Source organism: Oreochromis niloticus, linkage group LG22 (assembly GCF_001858045.2).
Source record: "Oreochromis niloticus isolate F11D_XX linkage group LG22, O_niloticus_UMD_NMBU, whole genome shotgun sequence".
NCBI lineage: Eukaryota > Metazoa > Chordata > Actinopteri > Cichliformes > Cichlidae > Oreochromis > Oreochromis niloticus.
In genome coordinates, this window is record NC_031985.2 from 37,852,777 (window position 1) to 37,873,587 (window position 20,811).

At 43.0% G+C, this 20,811-nt stretch overlaps 2 protein-coding genes across 8 annotated transcripts in view; one reads left to right on the forward strand and one right to left on the reverse strand.

The window, feature by feature from the left end:
* Window positions 1-15,860, reverse strand: polr1h (RNA polymerase I subunit H). Its single transcript, XM_003458519.5, has 5 exons — window positions 15,558-15,860; window positions 15,319-15,438; window positions 733-833; window positions 535-644; window positions 1-461 (listed from the first exon to the last, which is right to left on the reverse strand). The coding sequence occupies exons 2-5, from the start codon at window positions 15,434-15,436 to the stop codon at window positions 437-439; spliced, it is 354 nt and encodes a 117-aa protein (XP_003458567.1). The 5' UTR covers window positions 15,437-15,438; window positions 15,558-15,860; the 3' UTR covers window positions 1-436.
* The window catches only part of ddx39b (DEAD (Asp-Glu-Ala-Asp) box polypeptide 39B), a 25,565-nt gene continuing 20,568 nt past the window's right edge, over window positions 15,815-20,811 (forward strand). For 6 of the 7 annotated variants that reach the window (XR_001223327.3, XM_019350777.2, XM_019350780.2 and 3 more), the window contains exons 1-2: window positions 15,815-15,948; window positions 18,275-18,507. Coding sequence is in view for 6 of the 7 variants with exons in the window: in XM_019350777.2 (XP_019206322.1) it covers window positions 18,285-18,507 (223 nt within the window). In the remaining variant the exon portion in view is untranslated. Of the gene's footprint in view, window positions 15,949-18,274; window positions 18,508-19,994; window positions 20,068-20,811 lie in introns of those variants that run through there. The other variant, XM_019350782.2, reaches the window with a different exon arrangement.

Consider the following 20,811-nt stretch of genomic DNA (forward strand, 5'->3'; position numbering starts at 1 on the left):
TTTATTCAGCAAAGTTTATTTAGCAAAGAAAAAAACCCTATACAAAATAAAGCTGATACATACAATATTGTTTCACCTGTTCTGATTCAGTTACATGAATCAGTGGGGGCTCCATCAGGACAAGAATATGGTGTTGCTGAACTCCTGCTGGATGATTTTATTCACTGTGACAACTTTCTGCTGACTATATGTCAGCGCTGTGCATCCAAGCAGCCACAGAGAAAAACAGGAATGCTCCTTTAATACGTTTTTTTTTTTTTTTTTTGACACGGTCAGCCGTACAACAGTCACATAAACTTAAATGATGTTCAATCCTAACTGTACAAACTCAAGTTTAAAATAAAGGTTAGTCTAAGCTCTGTTTAAAATCACTTTTGTGCAGTCTTGAGCAATATCTGAGTAAGCGGAGGGGGGGGGGATGCAAAGGACCCTCTTCTTAGGAGTCCTCCTTCTCTTGATACCTACAATGACAAAATGAAATGATGAGCAAACAATCACAACAGCAGCAACATATGGTGACCTCATGATGATTACCTGCAGTGTATGCAGGTGAAAAAGACTGTCTGTCCTTCATCTGCAGACCTCATCTGCCTGGTATGGTAAATCATACCCTCTTTGTTGCAATGAGAGCAGCGCCTGTCAATCTACAGGAAGCAAAGAGCTTATTAGCAGCACATAGAGCTGTTGGCATCATGCAGTACACTTAGCAGGCACCAGACAGGCAGCACTTACCACAGGACCCTTCATTTCAGAGTCCTCCTCATCCTGAGACACAGGCGCCTGCTCCACAGGGTTAAACACCACGGCAGAACGGATCTCCTGACCTGAAAACTCTGAATAAGCAGAGAAGAACTCATCTGTGTACTTATCACTCACGAATGTGTTATCAGTGCAGTATGCTTATTGTCAAATGTTTATATCTAAAACCCTTGCTACTACAACAATAACATTTATGAGGTCAGACACTGATGACGGTCTGGCTCACAGTCTCCATTCTAATTCATCCCAACGGTTTCCATTCAGTTTTAGGTCAGAACTCTGTGTACGACACTCGAGTACTTCCACACCAAACTCGTTCATCCATGTAAATGGTAAATGGACTGCTTCTTATATAGCGCTTTTCTACTCTGTCTGAGCACTCAAAGTGCTTCATACAACTAATTCATGTATTGATGTATCTGACACACTACACCGCGTTCCAAATTATTATGGAAATTGTGTTGAAGTGTCATAAAGATTAAATAAGTTGTTTTTCAATTAAACACATGGATGGAATTGTGTCTTGGGACTCTTTGTATCACTGAAAACAATCTCGGACACCTGTGATCATTAGTTTGCCAGGTGAGCCCAATTAAAGGAAAAACTACTAAAGAAGGATGTTCCACATTATTAAGCAGACCACCATTTTCAAGCAATATAGGAAGGAAAAATGATCTCTGCTGCTGAAAAGCGTGAAATAGTTGAATGCCTTGGACACATAATGAAAACCTTGGATATTTCACGAAAATGTAAGTGTGATCACCATAATGTTAAGAGATTTGTGGCTGAGTCAGAGCACACATGGGTTCGTGCAGATAAAGGCACAATGATGGTTTCTGCCAGACAAATACATCAGATTAAGAGAGCAGCTGCTGAAAGGCCATTACAAAGCAGCAAACACATATTTGAAGCTGCTGGTGCCTCAGGAGCCCTGCGAACATCAAGGTACAGGATCCTCCAGAGACTTGCAGTTGTGAATAAACCTTCTATTCCGCCACCACTAACCAATGCTCACAAGCAGAAACTGCTGCAGTGAGCCCAGAACTACATGAAAACTAATTTTCAAACAGTCCTGTTCACTGATGAGTGCAGTGCAACCCTGGATGGTCCAGATGGATGCAGTGGTGGATGGTGGGTGAACGGCCACCATGTCCCAACAAGGCTGTGTCGTCAGCAAGGAGGTGGTGGAGTCATGTTTTGAGCCGGAATCACGGGGAGAGAGCTGGTCGGCCCCTTTAGGGTCCCTGAAGGTGTGAAAATGACCTCTGCAAAGTACGTGGAGTTTCTGACTGACCACTTTCTTCCATGGTAGAAAGAGAAGAACTGTGCCTTCCGCAACACAACCATCTTCATGCAAGACAATGCACCATCTCATGCTACAATGAACACCTCTGCATCATTGGCTGCTATCGGCGTAAAAGGAGAGGAACTCATAGTGTGGCCCCGATTCTTCCCTGACTTCAATCCTATTGAGAACCTTTGGAGCATCCTCAAGCAAAAAAATATGAGGGTGTGAGGCAGTTCACATCCAAACAGCAGCTGTGGGAGGCTATTCTGACATCCTGCAAAGACATTCAAGTAGAAACTTTCCAAAAACGTACAAGTTCCATGGATGCAAGAATTGTAAAACTGCTATCAAATAAGGGGCCTATGTTAATATGCAACTTGACCTGTTACGGTGCGTACACACCGAACGCGATAGAAGCGACCAAAGAGTCAGGTTTACATGTAAAGTCAATGGAGGAGCGCGATGAAGCGCGACTGGGGATCCCGCGAAGCTTCAGAAGCAGATTTGCGTCGCGAAAACGCTTTTCCGCCTGATTCGCACGAACAATTAGCGCGACTGATGCATTTGAAGCGCGAAGTAAAATACGCACTGCATTTTATGTGATGTATTTTGTGCATTTGCACTTATCACATCTGCCGCTCAAGTTGGAAAAATCTGAACTTCCAGTGTCAAGTTGCGCCATGACAACCAATCAGGTGACGGGTGTCAGTGATGCTGTGACTGAGTGAATGGAGTAACAGCATCAGCAGGACATGGGTACTGATAAACACCGTGGCTAATCACCCCGAGCTACATGACACCAGCTGTTTTCTATACAGAGACAGGAATAAAAAAAATAAACATTACAAAGAGGTTAAACTATTTAGACAGGAAAGCTCTTAAGAGGTTTGTGGGTGGCTCTTAAAAGAGCTGTTGTGGCTGCCAAGGCCCTGCTCTCTCTGTCGAGAAGTGAGCCATGAACAGCTTCCTCACCCGGACACCCAGGCCTGATGGCTCCACCACAGCACGTCCCACGCCGCTCACATATTATAAACTTTTACTAACCGCAGACAGATGGACAGGCACTCTGCAGGTGGGATTGAGCACCTGTAGCTGGTGTCTAGGCGGGCGGTGCTTGGAGCGACGTGGGACAGCAGCTCCTCAAACTGGGCGAGGGACAGACGGTGGTACTGCTGAAAGCGACCCTCATCCAGACGCAGCTCCTGGAGCAAGTGGTGAAACTCACCAAACTGCTCACACTTGTGGAGGACTTGATGGACTCAGGTACGGTGAGGACGTCCTTTGCACCGCTGCTCTGCTCTCCACAGTAAATAGAGGAGGGAGACTCTCTCTTCAAACGCTAGATCGACAGCTGCCATCTTGCAAACATACCGCCTGGCACTACTTCCTCACACATTTCCGGTCGCTTCTATTGCGTTTGGTGTGAACGCGCCGTAAAGATGTTTTTGATTGAAATAGCTTTTGATTTCAGTGAAATTGATCTACTAATGCTGCAAATTCAACAAATGACCATTTTCAATTCTCTACAATCTATAAAATGTTTTGAAACTCTGTGTGCGTAATAATTTGGAACAGTGCCTTTTAAGGTTTTTATTTTTGAAAAACATACTGTTTTCACTGGGAGTTCTGTTCAGTAACATTTGAATAATACTCTATTTGTCGATGACTCGAAAATTATGCCGACTGTCATTTGAATCGACTATTTAGGAAAAACAGAAAAATATCATTTGCATAATAATTTGGAACGCGGTGTAGTTTAACAGCTGTAGCCTTCTAGATTTTTGTGTGTGTGACAAGATGGCGCCAGCAGTATGCATGGCGACACATCTGTCGACATTGCGTCCGTCAACTCTTGTAGCTTTGCTTTGGCTTTGGCTTGCTTTATCCTTTTCTATATTATCCCAAAATGCCCTTGGTCTGCGTGTGTACAATCGCCAGCTACTTTTAGAAATCAAAGCATCCTATGATCTGGCTCTTAAACAAACAGCGACAGGAGATGATTATAGGCCTCCTCCACCACTTTTTGAGCCCTGTATTCCGGCCCATCTGTGCCGACACTCCTACACTACTTCCTGGAAGAAGCGCCCGAGGAAACGAGGAAAGTGGGCTGGTACACTCATCAAAGTCAGAGCTCTTCTCTGTGCTTCCCGTGGAACTACTGGACCAGCAGAGTGCATCTTTAGATGGATCCTGCCTGTTGTCCCTGGAGCACCCACGACACTTGATCCCCCGCTCTCAGCATTTTACTTCCCTAAGCGGCCTCGGACCCGTGGATGCGGTGTGGATCACAGAAATCTTCACACGCTTAACTGAGCCGGAGCATCAGATGTTAGGATCTACATCCTTCAAATGGCTCTACTAAATGTAAGATGTTTAGCAAACAAGACGTTTGTATTAAACGACTTCCTAAAGTCACAACAGCTGGACTTTCTGTTTCTGACAGAAACATGGCTTCAACCCGGTGAGTCTGTAGCTTTTTCGGAACTGGTTCCTCCTGATTGCTCATTCTTCAGCCTCCCTCGATCCACTGGTAGGGGGGAGGCTTAGCCATCGTTTTCAATGCTCGATTTCATTGCCATCAAACACTACAGCATGATTCATTTTCTAGTTTTGAACTCCAGCTGTTTGATTACACCTGAGCTCTGCTGCGCCTTTCTTGTGTGCCCTCCTATACCGTCCTCCCAAGTTTAATAAGGATTTTATCAAAGAGTTTTCAGATTTTATGGCCGGAATTGTTCTTAAATTCAACAGTTTTTTAATCCTTGGTGATTTTAACATCCATGTCTGCTGTGACTCTAAACTTCTGGTCAAGGACTTTTTAAATATTATTGACTCTTTTAACTTGACCCAGTGGGTTGCCGGACCCACGCATGAAAAAGGTCATACACTAGATTTGGTGCTTTTGTTGTAACTTTATTGCAATTTATTGCTTGATAACAGCATTTTGGTTATTTTGTAAATGATTTAATTACTGGATGGATGGATGGATGGATTTAATTACTAGCCACATGTTTAGTGAGAGCTGTTAATTATAGATTTACTTTTCTGCTAAAAGGGAGCATTTAATACATATTTTCATTAGAAGACTTCATTTCCCAGAATCCTTTGTTGCAGAGATGGAAGTTACTCATGTTTAGCTAGCAAAGAAAAGTTTCGGGAAGCCATTATATGTTGTTCTGATGTCGGTCAGTTTATGTGCTGTACACCGCTTTTTTGAAGTCCTATATAAAGATGATCGTTTCTATAACTGATGTCCGATCCATTTTTTTGGCCAAGTGGATTTGCCACAACATTTTTTGGTGCCAAAACCCAGGAGAAATGAGCGAACAGGATTCACACAGAGCCATCGCCGAAGCTGCGGGAGTGGCAGATGACAAGCATCAGAGAGAACAAAACGAAAACGTGGGACGATAAGAGGTGCTACCACACGACTTGTACACCAAATTGACTCCGAAATGGCTAAACCAGAAGAACCCAGAAGATGATGAGGCTCTGCAGATGTTTGAGAGAACGACTATGTTTAAAGATGGACGATACCAGGTGGAGTTGCCAAGGTAGCCAGAAAGGGTAGAGCTCTCAGACAACTACAGTTGCCAAAAAACGGCTGGAAGGTCTGAGTAAAAGATTTAAGAAGGATGTCACACTCTTCAGCTGGTATAATCAAGTGGTGGAGGACTACTTGGACCAGAACATTGCAGAGGAAGTGACACAAGACAACAGCGGCACAGACTCTGTAATGTACTATATGCCTCACCATGCAGTGCTGAGAGGACAAAGCAACTACGAAATTAAGAGTGGTTTTTGATGCATCGTCCCATGAAGAAGGCCGTCTGTCGCTGAATGACTGCTTATTTACGGGGCCAAACTTGAATCCAGATCTGCTCAGTGTTCTCATTAGATTTAGGGAAAACAAAATCGCCTTTCTGGCAGACATAAAACAAGCATTCCTGCAAATACGTCTTGCAGAAAGGGACAGAGATGTAGTCAGGTTCTTGTGGTTCTCATGTGCACCGAAAGGAGAAGTGAATGATCACCCGCGCATTCTGAGTATGACGAGAATGGTGTTTGGAGTTACGCCAAGCTCATTTCTGCTTGCAGCGACAATTCAAAGACATCTAAAACAATATGAAGCAAGCCAACCACAAGTGGTGAATACAATAAGGGAGTCACTTTACGTAGATGACTTCATTTCAAGTACACGCTCAGTGGAAGAGGCATATCACATCACAACAAACACCAAAGAGATACTGGCAGTTGCTGGTATGGAGCTCTGCAAATGGATGACAAACTCAGCTGAACTGAGGCAGAAATGGCAGAAGAGCTCCACAAACTACATGATGGCACCTGAGATGAATGGAGTAGCATTAAAGGTACTTGGATTAGTGTGGAGGCCAGAGACTGATGATTTCGCCTTTGACCTTAGGCCACTAGTGAGACTTCTAACAGAGAAGAAAAGAACCAAACGAAGCGTGCTGCAGTCCTCAGTAGAGCAGGGCGATATGGCCAAAAATATTCATCACGATATATATTTGAAAATTTACGATAACGATATAACTGACGATAAAATTGATGCAAGACAAAATACAAAATACAACTCCAAAACTTTACTAGCGCAAAAAACCCATCCATTTATTTTCACTTAAACAAGCAGCTGTTTTTTATGTGCATTAAAGCTATATAAAAAAAATTCAGCAGTGGAAACGCAAATCCCTTGCTGAAAGTTTAAGCAAAGGACATATCCTGAGGATAACCATGTATAATATCCACTAAAGCTAAAAAGAGGTGCTTTGCAACATGAAACTGCAGTGTGCCAAATAAAAAAGTCAAATATGTATTTTTGGGACCATAAGGTGCACGGGATTATAAGGCACATTAAGCGAAACAAAGCAGTCAGATAAGTCCAACTTTATTCAACTCATTCTTCTTGCTTCCTCCACTTCTGTACCATTGATTCATTAATGCTGTATTCTATCACAGCTGCTCTATTCCCATGTTGTTGCAGTATATTAATGACTAACCTCGTATTGTGGATGGATTATCTCAGTTGTTCTCCTGACTGAAGTTTGGTCCGTTTACAGCATCCTGCCATGCGATTGCATTTGTCTCTAACCATCGGGAACCTTCACGTTAACTTTTATCGAGTGGAAAAGTGTTAGTGTTCATCCTCCAGCTTCACTGTTTATGCTATGCTAACATAGCTGTGTCGCTAGCAATCACGTAGCACATCATTATATACCAGCTAGCCCAACTTCAGTAACCCTACAAACGTCACTGCTGTTTAGTTTCCTGTCTTCATTTATGTTGGAAGTGATAGCAGAGCTGTACGTTTGAATTTTTTCAGAAATCTCTCAGTCAGAACATGTTATATCATTTTTAGGTGGAAACTAGCGAGCTAACTTCCTGCTAACTTCCTGCTAACTTTTAACTCTGTTAAATGTAATAAATCCTGTTTTCATGGATGCCTGGATGTTAAACTTAATTCTTACACCTGGTAAAGCAGCAACGCTGATCGTTTTATTAAAGATGAAAGAATTTAGACAGTTTTTAACTCTCAATGTGCCGCAGTGTTCATTTGACTTTGGGACCTTAAAGGACGGAGTTTAGGACCCAGATTATGCCCAGATTTACGAGCACCTTAGTCCGACAAATACGGCAATAACGACGGCCCGCTTGCATGTTCTACAAAAAATGAGCTTAGGTGTGTATCTGACGGACAAACACAAACCAGTTCCACATCACTGAAGCTGCACCATTTTTACAAACCAATTCTGGTTCATCCGTTTCACTCAACGATCTGCTTTTTCCCCCCCCCATTCTCATTCTCCGTTGCCCCATGCTTTTTCGGCCATGTGCGTATGAAAACAAAGGCACTGCGCATGCGTGTTTTACCCATATTCTATCGCGATATTTTACTTTCTTATCATTGCCTAACATTATACCGTTATTACCGTGAACGGTATAATATGGCCCAGCCCTAGTCCTCAGCACGAATTTATGATCCGCTTGGGTTTCTGAACCCCTAGACCATTAGGGTCAAGTGCATGTTCTCCAAGCAATGCGGGAGAGGGGGCTCTCCTGGGATGAAGAATTGCCACCAGATCTGGCACAAGAATGGCAACAATGGTGTTCAGAACTCACTCAGTTACATGAGTTCGCCATACCAAGGTGGTACCAAATTAATATGCAACAAGAAAGCAAAGATGAATTGGAACTACATGTGGTCTGTGATGCCAGTGAAAGGGCATACAGTGCTGTGGCCCATCTGCAAGGCAAAACACGAGAAGGAGAAACAACAATGAGCTTGGTCGCATCTAAAGTCAGGGTGGCTCCCCTAAAGAAAATGACGCTGCCATGTCTGGAACTCATGGGAGCCATGATTGAGGCCAGACTGGCGAACAACTTGATCATCTCGCTGAAGATGGAGCAAGCCCAAAAAAAAATGTGGTCTGACTCCACGATCACTTTGCAATGGATTTGCAGTTCAGCACAAAGATGGAAACCGTTTGTTGCAAACTGAGTGACTGAGATCCAGACACTTACGAGTCCATCTTCATGGTCACACAACCCATGGAAGGTTAATCCCACTGACCTTCCCACAAGAGGACAATCAGTGGAGGCCCTACTACAGAACCAGCTATGGTGGAATGGGCCCAGTGTTCTTGTATCAGAGGATCAGACACATGAGTCTGAAGATCAAAATATTTCAGACGAAATGAATGTAGAACTTAAATCCAGTTATCAAATAGCCATGCAGTTTGCTGCTAATGACACTGACATCTGTGAACCAATACTGAAGCTTGAGAGGTACAGCAAACTGAAGAGAGTGCTCAGAGTGACAGCATGGATAAGGAGATTCATAACTAATGCAAAACCAATGATGCAACCAAAGATGCAAGGTGAGCTGACAGCAAATGAGCTTCTTGATGCTGAGAAGTACTGGATCAAAGTCACGCAACATCAGAGTTTTCACCAGGAGGTCCAGACACTGAAAGCAGGAAAACCTATGATGAATGACAGTAAGATTCAAGAACTGAAACCATTCCTTGATGAAGATGAGCTGCTTAGTGTTGGAGGGAGGCTGCAGCAGTCAGACTTCACATTCAGAGAGCAGCATCCTTGGATTCTGCCAAACAAACACAGATTCTCAGAACTGCTGATACAGGATCGTCACAGAAGGGTGATGCATTCAGGAGTGAGGGACACTCTTGTGCAAATAAGAGAGAGATATTGGATCATCCGTGCTCGGCAGCTGGTTAAGAGCATTGTGACCAGATGCGCTGTGTGTAAGATGTTCAAGGCAAAGGCTGGGCATCTAACTGCACCTTTGCCTAGGGACCATATATCCGAGTCCCCACCATTCGAGGTTACAGGGGTGGATTTTGCTTGGCCACTTTATGTAAAAACAGAGGATTCTGTGAAAAGATCCTACATTGCCCTATTTACCTTTGCTGTGACACGAGCGGTCCATTTAGAGGTTGTGTCAGATCAGTCAACTGAGACATTTTTGCTAGCATTGAAGAGATTCATTGCCAGGAGAGGGCTATGCAGAGTTATCTATTCTGACAATGCCAGAACATTTAAGAGAGCAGACCAAGATTTGAAGGAGCTGTGGAAGACAAAGACCCACAGTTGCTGGAGTTTTTCTTGGAAAGAGGAATTACTTGGAAGTTCATTGCAGAAAGAGCAACCTGGTGGGGTGGATTCTGGGAACGTCTGGTCAGATCAGTGAAAATCTGCCTCAAGAAGGTGTTAGGAAGAGCTTCACTCCACTTTGAAGAAATGTGCACTGTGTTGGCAGAAGTCAAAGCTACTCTGAACTCTAGGCCTTTGTGCACAACGAGGTAAATGAACCGCAACCACTTACTCCAGCCCACTTTCTGGTGGACAAATGACTGACATCTCTACCACCCAAGTCAATCCCAAGGGACACACACCATCCAACACCTAAAAAAAAGAGGACATTACCCGGAGATCGAGATACAGGCAGAAGCTCATGACCAACTTCTGGAACACCTGGAGAAAGGACTATCTGTTGGAGCTGAAGTCAGCTCATTGCTATAACACTTTAAAGCCTACACCCCTAAAACTAGGGGATGTCGTGCTCATTGGGCACGACAACCTCTCCAGACAAGTGTGGAAGCTTGGAAGAATTGAAGAAATGTTTCCGGGTCGAGATGGTCTTGTTAGATCTTGCTTAGTTCGCACGACAACAGGGACTCTGTTAAGAAGACTGATTCAGCTGTTCTACAACTTAGAGCTTTAGATGAACAATTAGTTCATCGGGGGGGGGATGTTGCTGTAACTTTATTGCAGTTTATTGCTTGATAACAGCATTTTGGTTATTTTGTAAATGATTTAATTACTAGCCACATGTTTAGTGAGAGCTGTTAATTATAGATTTAATTTTCTGCTAAAAGGGAGCATTTAATACGTGTGCAGAGATGGAAGTTACTCATGTTTAGCTAGCAAAGAAAAGTTTCGGGAAGCCATTATATGTTGTTCTGATGTCGGTCAGTTTACGTGCTGTACACCCCTTTTTTGAAGTCCTATATAAAGACGATTGTTTCTATAACTGATGTCCGATCCATTTTTTTGGCCAAGTGGATTTGCCACAACAGCTTTCCCACGGGCTGGATATGTCCATCACGGAAATATCTGAGTTGCGCATCTCCGATCACTTTCCTGTGTTGTTCACTCTAACGCTGCTCGGTAGATAAGCGTGTGCCCCAGCGCACAAAAAGCGAGCGCTTAATTCTCTAACAGCAACCACTTTTTCGGCTGCCTTTATGGACTCTGGAACAATGAACTCCAACTGTAAAAGTGTTGAGGACCTTTCAGACATTCTTCATTCTACCTGCACTGATATTTTAGACTCGATTGCTCCGTTTAGGACTGTGCGCGCTAAGCAATTATCAGAGCCATGGTTGAATGAACATACGTGCTCCCTTAGACATGACTACAGACACGCCGAAAGGAGATGGAAAAAGGACAGATTGCACGTTTCTCTACAGATTTTAAGGACTCGTCTTTCTGCTTACCAAGAAGCTGTAAAAACTGCAAAGACACAGTTTGTCTCAAACTTAGTGTCAGTAAACAGTCACAGGCCTCAGGTACTTTTTAATGTCCTTAATAGTTTTCTTAGTTCACGTGATAATGCCGGAGTCATTTCTTCACCAAGTATTTGTGATGATTTTTTAGCATTTTTTAACAACAAGGTTCTATTTATTAGGGCTCTTGTAGGGTTGGGCGATATGGCCTAAAATCCATATCACGGTATAATTTGAAGCATGTGCGGTAACGATATATATCGCAATATATTCTTTTCTTCTGTATAACGCATTTTACACACTATAAGGCACACTTAAAATCCTTTAATTTTCTCAAAAATCGACAGTGTGCCTTATGTATGAATTCTGGTTGTGCTCACTGATCTCGAACCGATTTTATGTCGGACACGGCGCGCAGAAATCTCTCAAAAAATGTTTTAGTAAGACTTTGGTAAGCTATGAAGGCGCACCGATTGATGAATTCCCAGAACACCGGAGCCTTATGGCTGCCGTAGTCAGGAGCCTTGCAGAGAAATCTGGGTCCAAAACTCCGTCTCCTTCAGGTCCCAAAGTCAAACGAACACTGCAGCATCACTGAGAGTTAAAAACTGTGTAAATTCTTTCATCTTTAATAAAATGATCAGCGTTGCTGCTTTACCAGGTGTAACAATTAAGCTTAACATCCAGGCATCCATGAAAACAGAATCTATTAAATTCAACGGAGTTAGAAGTTAGCAGGAAGTTAGCTCGCTAGTTTCCACCTAAAAATGATATAACATGTTCTGACTGAGAGATTTCTGAAAAAATTCAAACGTACAGCTCTGCTATCACTTCCAACATAAATGACATAAATTTCCTGTTGAGACAGGAAACTCAACAGCAGTGACTTTTGTAGGGTTACTGAAGTTGGGCTAGCTGGTATATAATGATCTTCTATGTGATCGCTAGCAACACAGCTACGTTAGCATAACATTAGCACAGTGAAGCTGAAGGATGAATGCTAACTTTTTTCCACTCGATAAAAGTTAACGTGAAGGTTCCTGATGGTTAGGGACAAATGCAATCCCATGGCAGGATGCTGTAAACGGACCAAACTTCAGTCAGGAGAACAACTGAGATAATCCATCCACAATACGAGGTTAGTCATTAATATACTGCAACAACATGGGAATAGAGCAGCTGCGAGGGAATTCAGCATTAATGACTCAATGATACGGAAGTGGAGGAAGCGCAGTTTTTGGCTTTCCCCATATTCCAAAAGTGCTTCATCTCTTTGCTATTACTGTCGTTGGCATAATTTGCAGATGATATTGTTTGCAGCCGCTGCGATGCTTTCGACCAAAACAGACGCAGCTTGATGACACCATCAACATGCGCTATTGCGGTAGTGCGGTATAGTCAAAATCTCTACTGTTGGCCAAATTTATATTGTTTCTACCGTATACCGTTTATACCGCCCACCCCTAGGCTCTTGTCTCGTCGACTGCTGCCTCAGATCCTAGTCTTTCTCCTATGTGCTCAGTTGTCTTAGAGCAGTTTGATCCTGTCTCCCTGAATGACTTGAGTGCGGTAGTTTGTAACTTAAGATCATCATACTGCCCCTCTGATTGTCTCCCCCCAAGTTTGCTTAAAAACACTTTTAATACTGTCGGGCCTTTTATCCTGAGATTAATTAATCTGTCCCTTGCTGTGTTCCATCATGCTTTAAACAAGCAATAGTTCAGCCTCTTCTTAAAAAAAAATAACCTGGACCCAACTGTTCTGTCCAATTACAGGCCAATCTCAAAGCTTCCTTTACTGTCTAAAGTTTTGGAGAAAGTGGTCTACTTACAGTTGCAGGCCCACCTTGATTTGAATGTGATTTCTGAAAAAATTCAATCTGGTTTTAAATCATTACATAGCACTGAGACGGCACTTTTAAGGATTTTTAATGATATTCTTTTAACTCTGGACTCTGGTAGCCCTGCTGCCCTTTTATTGTTGGACCTGTCAGCAGCTTTTGACACGGTCGACCATGACATCCTGTTATGACGGCTAGAATTTCATGCTGGCCTAAAGGGATCTGCCCTACAGTGGTTTCGGTCCTACTTGTCAGGAAGGTCTTTTTATGTCAATATGGCCCCCATAACTCCAAACTAGCCCCTCTTAAATACGGTGTACCTCAAGGCTCTATTTTGGGTCCTGCCCTGTTTGCACTCTATTTGTTGCCATTGGGTTCCATCTTCTCGTGTTACAACATTTCATTCCACTGTTTCGCTGATGATTTGCAGATTTATCTGCCTTTAAAAGCAGGGTCTGACCGTCCCCAGCTCTTATTACGCTGCCTTGACGACATCAAACAGTGGATGTCGTTAAATTTTCTAAAGCTAAATGAAAATAAAACTTAAGTTGTCATTTTCGGCAACTTTGTCAATAATCACATCGATAGCACTCTAGGCCCCTTTTCCTCCTATTGTAAAACACATGTAAAAAACCTTGGTGTCTACCTTGATGGTTCTTTTAAATTGAATAAGCAGGTGAGTGCAGTAGTCCAGTTCTGATTCTTTCAGTTAAGACAGCTGGCCAAGGTAAAGCCATACTTCCCGGCTAACGTCTTTGAACGTGTTATTCGCCTCTTCCTTACTTGCAGGTTGGACTACTGCAATTCATTGTATTTTGGTCTCGACCAGAACTCCATTCATTGTCTTCAGATGGTCCAAAATGCAGCTGCTCGCCTGCTAACTGGGACCAAACGGAGAGAGCATATAACCCCAGTTTTAGCTTCTCTACACTGGCTTCCTGTCTCCTACAGGATCCAATTTAAACTTTTACTTTTTGTTTTAAAGTCACTTAACGTCCGAGCCCCTTCTTACCTGTCTGAGCTCCTTTCTGTTTATGCTCCAGGAAAAACCATGAGGTCTAGCTCAAAATTAATGCTTTCCATCCCACGGACTGATCTCAAATCTCGTGGCGATAGAGCTTTCTCTGTGGCAGGTCCCAGACTTTGGAATAGTCTCCCCCTAAATATTAGACCTGCACAAACACTTGATCAATTTAAATCACTACTTTTTATGCCCTGGCTTTTAACACACTATGACCCAAAAATTTTTGTCTTATTTTAATAGTCTTAGTTATTGTTTTAATTATTTTATTGTCCTATCATTGTTTTATATTGTTATTATTGTTTTACATTGTCTCTTTTTAATGGCATTTTTATATTGTTAAGCACTTTGTGCAGCATCGTCTGTCTGGCTTGCTGAAGCATTAAGAGTTCCTTTTACTGGAAATAACTCCTTAAAAACAACCCCACACCATAATCCCCCCTCCACCAAACTTTACACTTGGCTCAATGCAGTCAGACAAGAACTGCTCTCCTGGCTACCACCAAACCCAGACTCATCCATCGGATAGCCAGAAAAAGAGGCGTGATTCATCAGTCCAGAGAACAGGTCTCCACTGCTGTAGAGTCCACCACTGCTTTAAACCACTGCATCCAGCACTTTGCATTCCATTTGGTGATGTAAGGCTTGGATGCAGCTGGTGGTCATGGAAACCCATCCCATGAAGCTCTTTACACACTGTTCTGATCTAATCTGAAGGCCACATGAAGTCTGGAGGTCTGTAGTGATTGACTCTGAGAAAGTTGCCATCCTCTGCACTCAGTGCGCCTCAACATCTGCTGACCCTGCTCTGATTTTACATGCCCCACCTCTTTGTGGCTGAGTTGCTGCCGTTTCCGATCACTTCTGCTTTGCTTACCACTACCAACAGCTGACTCTGGAATATTTAGTACTGAGGACTTGACTGGACTTGTTGCACAGGTGGCATCCTATCACATTACCATGCTGGAACTCACTGAGCTCCTGAGAACAACCCATACTTTCACAAATGTTTGTAGAGGCGGTCTGCATGCCTGGGTGCTTGATTTTATACACCTGTGACCATGGAAGTGATTGAAACACCAAATTCAGTGATTTGGATGAGTGAGTGAATTCTTTTGCCACAATACTGTATATTGAGCTTAGGAAAATACAATCACTTGCTGCAAGAAACTAAAATGATCCAAAGATGGACAGCAGATAGCTCTCAGATAGCTACTCTGCTTTGCCGTTTCATTTGTACAAGCTGTATAAATATCACAGGAATATCAAGATGGAAGTGAAATGAGAAAAACAAAAAGTGAGATAGCAGCAAAATCTCTGCTGCTCATGCTCACACTCGCATAAACTCTGATATGGAATTTACCTGATACAGGGATCCTAAAAGAGCAGCCGGGGCAGCACACTACGTCCGGTATTCCTGGGAGAGGAAGAACATTCCCACACTCTGGGCAGAAGTTGGGACCACCACCAAAACACGACATCTCTGTTTCATGTAAAGTATTATTGTTATACATTTTGATATTATCAATAACTGTAAAATAGTATCGAATAAAAATTTAGACTGACTTATTTTGCTTTGTCGATTCACATTTTAGAGCTTACCTTCCAAAATAAGTTAAAGCGGTAATGTTGTTTTGTTGTCTAACACTCACTGGAGCAAAACACCGCACGTGGCACTTGAACACGTGAAGTGCAGTCGATTAAATCTGTAACTGTCAACTAACGCTGTGTTCAGCTTTCGTCGTCAGCCTTAGGCTTTAACAAAAGACTTTGATGATTTACCGTTTAATGTCTTCACAGGATTGGCAATCTAAACAAGACGCGGTTTATAGCAAAGATTCTCTGTTGTTACTTTCAGCCTGACATCTGCATGGTTACACACCGTCGGGTCCTACAGCGGTTGGTTGTCTGTCGCGTTCTACACGTCATTGTGACGCGCTAACAGTCGCGCTTTACTTTAAACAGCCGTTGACTTTTCTCTCTCGTAGTGAAGGTATGTCGATTATTAAAAGAACTGTAGGCAGTGCACGTTACCAGTACCTGCGGCAACATGACTGTCACCTCTCTGAAGTTTAATGTTGAGCCGTGAGATGTTCCAGTGAGGATATGATGAGTTCTTTGTTAGCCGCTGAGCTAATTGCAGCTAGCTGTTTAGAATACTTGGAATTTGCTTTTACGGTTATTGCTAAAAAGGCCACTCGCTGTGTTTACGTCAGCTGCCGTAATATCAGACGAGCCCGAGTGAATAACAGACATCGGGGATGGTCCCAGTTTTATGGCGACCGTAGTTTCATGTCGGTTATGATCTGCAGTGTGATGAAGAAATCTTAAAGACATATCAGTACTGCTGGATTTGAACTTTCAAAAGTCAAAACATAACTGCGCGTGTGGTTATAGCTATTTAATATTCAGCGACAATAAAAATAAAAGTTCCGGAATATTCCTTCAAAATAGAAGCTCAAAATGAAACCAGGCAATTGTTTTTTAGCACAGTGGACTGGTTCATGTTTTCAACCTGAGGTGGTGGACATCACTGGAGTCCTTATAGAAATTCTAGCCTGCCGTACAAGTTGGTGCCTCATGTTAGACACACCACTATTCTGGCATTTATGCAATATAAATTAATTTTGCAGGGTGGCACAGTTGTTAGCACTGTTGCCTCACAGCAAGAAGGTCCTGAATTCAGTTCCACCATCAGGCAACTCCACTTTATGTGTGGAGTTTGCATGTTCTCCCTGGGTTTTCTATGAGTACTCCGGCTTCCTCCCACACTCCAAAGACATGCAGTTAGTGGGGTTAGGTTAATTGGAAACTCTAAATTGCCCATGGGTGTGAATGGTTGTCTGTGTCTATGTGTTAGCCCTGTGACAGACTGACGACCTGTCCAGGATGTACCCTGCCTCTTGCCCTAAGAAAGCTGGGATAGGCACCAGTGTGACAGTACCTGGTGTTAAGTATTCTGCTTTCACTCAAAACACTTTGTAACCTTTGTACACCTTTTTAGTTCTGATTGAATTCTTTGTACCAACAATTTAACAGAGTGCAGAAAACATTTTCTCAGAGATTGTGGCCCATGTGGACATCATAACATCACACAGTTCCTGCAGATTTGTCAGCTGCACATCCATTGTAGACTGTACTATTTTTACTCATATTTGTTATCATGCTGCTGTAACACAAACATGTGGGATCAATAAAATATGTATTTATCTACACTCATGTTGTTTGTGCTAAATTCTGACCCTCCCATGCAAGTGTTGTAGCAGACTCATCAAACCAGGCAACGGTTTCCAAGCTTCTGTTGTCCAGTTGTGATGATGTTGTTCAAGTTGTAGCCTTGCTGTTGTGTTGTTAGCGGACAGGACTGGCACCTGGTGTGCTCTCCTGCCTCTGTAAGCCCACTTCATTTATCTTATGTTTTGTTATGATGCATGTCTGCAAGTAGCTAAGCAGTTTAGCAGTCTGGCCATTCTCCTCTGACCTCACACATCAACAAAGCACTCCATGGATATTTTCTCTTTTATTGGACAATTCTCTGTAAACCCTACAAAGGGTTTACACTGGATTTGTGTGGGAAAACCTTAGCAGAGACGTTTCTGCAGTACTCAGATTAGGATACAGGGCGCCAATAATCAAGGTGTGTTCAAAGTCACTTAAATCAGCGTTCTCCCCCATTCTACAGCTCTGTTTCAACTGGAGCAGGTCATAGTAATTATCTCTAAACGCCTAAAAAGCAATTCATCATTTCTCAACATTGTTGACATTTTTCAGTGTATTTGTTTTCTCTCCCCTTTTTTCTCTAATTTTTATGTATTTTTTGAGGAGGGTGAAGAATCTTTTTTATTCTTCTCTGCACTATTTTGGTCTCTGTTTATAGTTTGTTTGGTAAAAATAGAAATGGTTCTTCTCTGAAACAGTGATGAGCTGCACATGTATGTCATTCATTTATACACTGGATTGTATGGAACGATGTCCTGCATGTTTCCAAGGGACTTGGAGACCAGGGTTAATGATGTATGTCTAATTGTCAGTATAATAACAATGAAGTTGATTAGGACTTGACTTTGGGAGGGGGGATTGGGCTGCTGCACTCAGAGCATGAGCTTGAGATAGCTAGATTAAGGACATTTGCTCTCACTGACGTCTCCGAACCAGGAGTGAAAAAAAACCTGAAGTCTAAGCTGCTGGCTCCTTTTTGCACACATGCTGACCCCAATAATTATAACTTTGGCCATGTTGATCCTTTTAGCACTGTGAAAGTTTAAAAGCTCTTTGTTCCTGAAGTTTCATACACCACATTTGTTTTTCTCGTTTCGCAGCAGGGTCAGGATGACAGAAAACGACGTAGATAACGAGCTGTTGGACTACGAGGATGATGAGGTGGAGGCCGGAGGGGCTGGAGATGTTGGAGGTGCAAGTGACGTGTCGATAAGAAAGGAGGGGGTGAAGGGCTCTTATGTGTCCATTCACTCCTCTGGATTCAGAGACTTTCTATTGAAACCTGAACTGCTGAGAGCCATAGTGGATTGTGGGTTTGAACATCCGTCTGAGGGTAAGTAATTGGTGCCAGGAGGAAAATGTGGAACTGGTACAACCATTGCTGAATTTAATCACCTTTTTATCTTCTCTCTGTATTTGAAGTGTCTGATAAAGATTAATGTCAGTTCCTCCTTTAACAGAGCTGTGGTGGGTTTGTGTTGGCAATGGTAATTTTAGTTACATAGCACATTTCATTATGCTCAAACTCGATGTGCTGAACACAGAAGATAAAAACATGAAAATCTGTGTAGGTTTATGTGGTGGGGCGTGGACTGCGGTGCCGTGCGGATGCACCTGCACAGCATCCGCAATCACGCTCACCGTGTTAAAACATGGGGACTCAGGGGTTGGTGGGGTTGTGGTGGTGTGACAAATGTTGAATAAAGATGGCTCAAAACACAGATCTGCGGTCCCGCCGTGCCTTAATTCCACCACACTGGTGCCGAAACCCAGGACGCGGCGGGGTGCGTCCACACGGCACCGCAGACCACGCCCCATCACAGTTTGCAATCTAAATCATTGTAAACCTACCGTGAAAACAGCAAAATAGAATAGAATGCCATTTATTGTCATTGTAAATGTACAACAAATGTATAGGTGCTCCATAGACAGCAGGAATAAATGACAAACATAGCCATATGTACAATCTAGAGGAAAATGTGAAAAAAAAAGACTAAGGCACAGATTGGAGTGCTTGGAAGTGGTGCAAAGGTCTGACTGTAGAGCATGTATGTGAGAGGCCTGAGTGATGAGGGTTGCTCAGATAATGGCTCAGATTGGTGAGGTGGTTGGCAGGGCGTGGGGGGTTTGGGCATAGTGTTTGTTAACTATCAAGGGGAAGAAGCTGTTTGTGAGTGTGAAGGTTTGGGACCTTCACACTCACGGGATGTGAGTGAGGTGATGTAACCATCACCTTTGATGGACCTGGTTTTTCTGAAACAGGAGGAGCTGGCGATGGCTTCCAGGGATAGCAGAGGGCAGCCAGATTTTTTAGGCGGTGTTAATTACAGTCTGTGCAGCCTTCCTGTTCTCCGTCGTGGCGTCTGCGTACCAAACAGCCAGGCAGTAGGAGAGTACGCGCTTCACTGAGGAGCAGTAGAAGGCCAGCAGCAGCTTGTGATCAAGGTTATTCTTCCAAGAACCTGAAGGTGGAGACAGATTCCACCCGCTGTCCATTAATAATAATAATAATGATGATAATAATAATAATAACTTTATTTATAAAGCGCTTTCAAACAAAGTGCTGTACAGCTATTTGAAACTAAAAAGATAAATGAATAAAAGCGATACATAGCAATACAAGTAAAAAACAGTAAGAATTTAAAAACTAGAAGGCATAGAATTAAGACATGTAAGATAGGGTGAACAAATGTGTCTTCAACTTAGTTTTAAAAACTTCCACAGAGCATGCCTCCCTAATATCTTGAGGGAGGTTGTTCCAAAAAAATGGGGCAGGAAACGAAAAGGCACGCTCTCCAATTGTCTTTTTTCTGGCTTTAGGAACCTTTAAAAGGCCAGAGTCCTGGGATCGGAGAGCACAGGATGGAACATAAAGGTGTAAAAGGTCAGAGAGGTATGAAGGTGCCAATTCATTTAAAGCCTTGTTATCATCTTCCTCAAATGATAAAAAGCGGTCATTGTTATCGGTCTGTTCCTCCTGAAGTCCATTATGAGTTCTTTTTTTTTAAGGACATTCAGCTTCAGGTTATTTTCTGAGCAGCAGCGGGACAGGTTCTTTACTTCTGCCCTGTACGCTGTTTCATCTCCATCAGAGAGATCAGAGTGGTGTCGTCAGGATACTTGACGATGACGTTGGGTGGCTGGGTTGGTGCACAGTCATATGTGTACAGTAGGGGGCTGAGAACGCAGCCTTTTGGGGGATCCGGTGACTTGTTTTCATAGCTTACATAGCACAGCTGACATAATGCTTTCCCTAGCTTGGCTGGCTCAGTAGGTAGAGTGGTGGCCCCCTCATCGGAAGGTTGGGGGTACCCCTGAGCAAGGTACCGTCCCTACGCACTGCTCCCCGGGCACCCAATGGCTGCCCACTGCTTCAAAGAGTGAATGGGTTAAATGCAGAGAGGAATTTCCCCACGGGGATCAAAGAAGTATACATTATCATTATTAGCTGCTTACCCTAATCAAGACAAATGAATGCCTAACTCTATCCTAATTGTAACCCTGACGCTAAAACCACATTTTGAGTCTCATTGTAGGTCAGTCAGAATAAAAAGGTTTTGAGCCTGTTTTTGAACGTAGTCATTAGGGATGGGTATCGTTTAGGTTTTATCCGATACCAGTACCAAACCGGTACTTT

Excerpts from the sequence above, each read along its gene's own strand:
- polr1h (XM_003458519.5), bottom strand. The coding sequence starts at position 15,436 with ATGTCGTGTTTTGGTGGTGGTCCCAACTTCTGCCCAGAGTGTGGGAAT. Across the intron at positions 645-732 it reads CTGAAATGAAGGGTCCTGTG|ATTGACAGGCGCTGCTCTCA; the intron begins GTAAGTGCTGCC and ends TGCTTCCTGTAG. Across the intron at positions 462-534 it reads TTCACCTGCATACACTGCAG|GTATCAAGAGAAGGAGGACT; the intron begins GTAATCATCATG and ends TTGTCATTGTAG.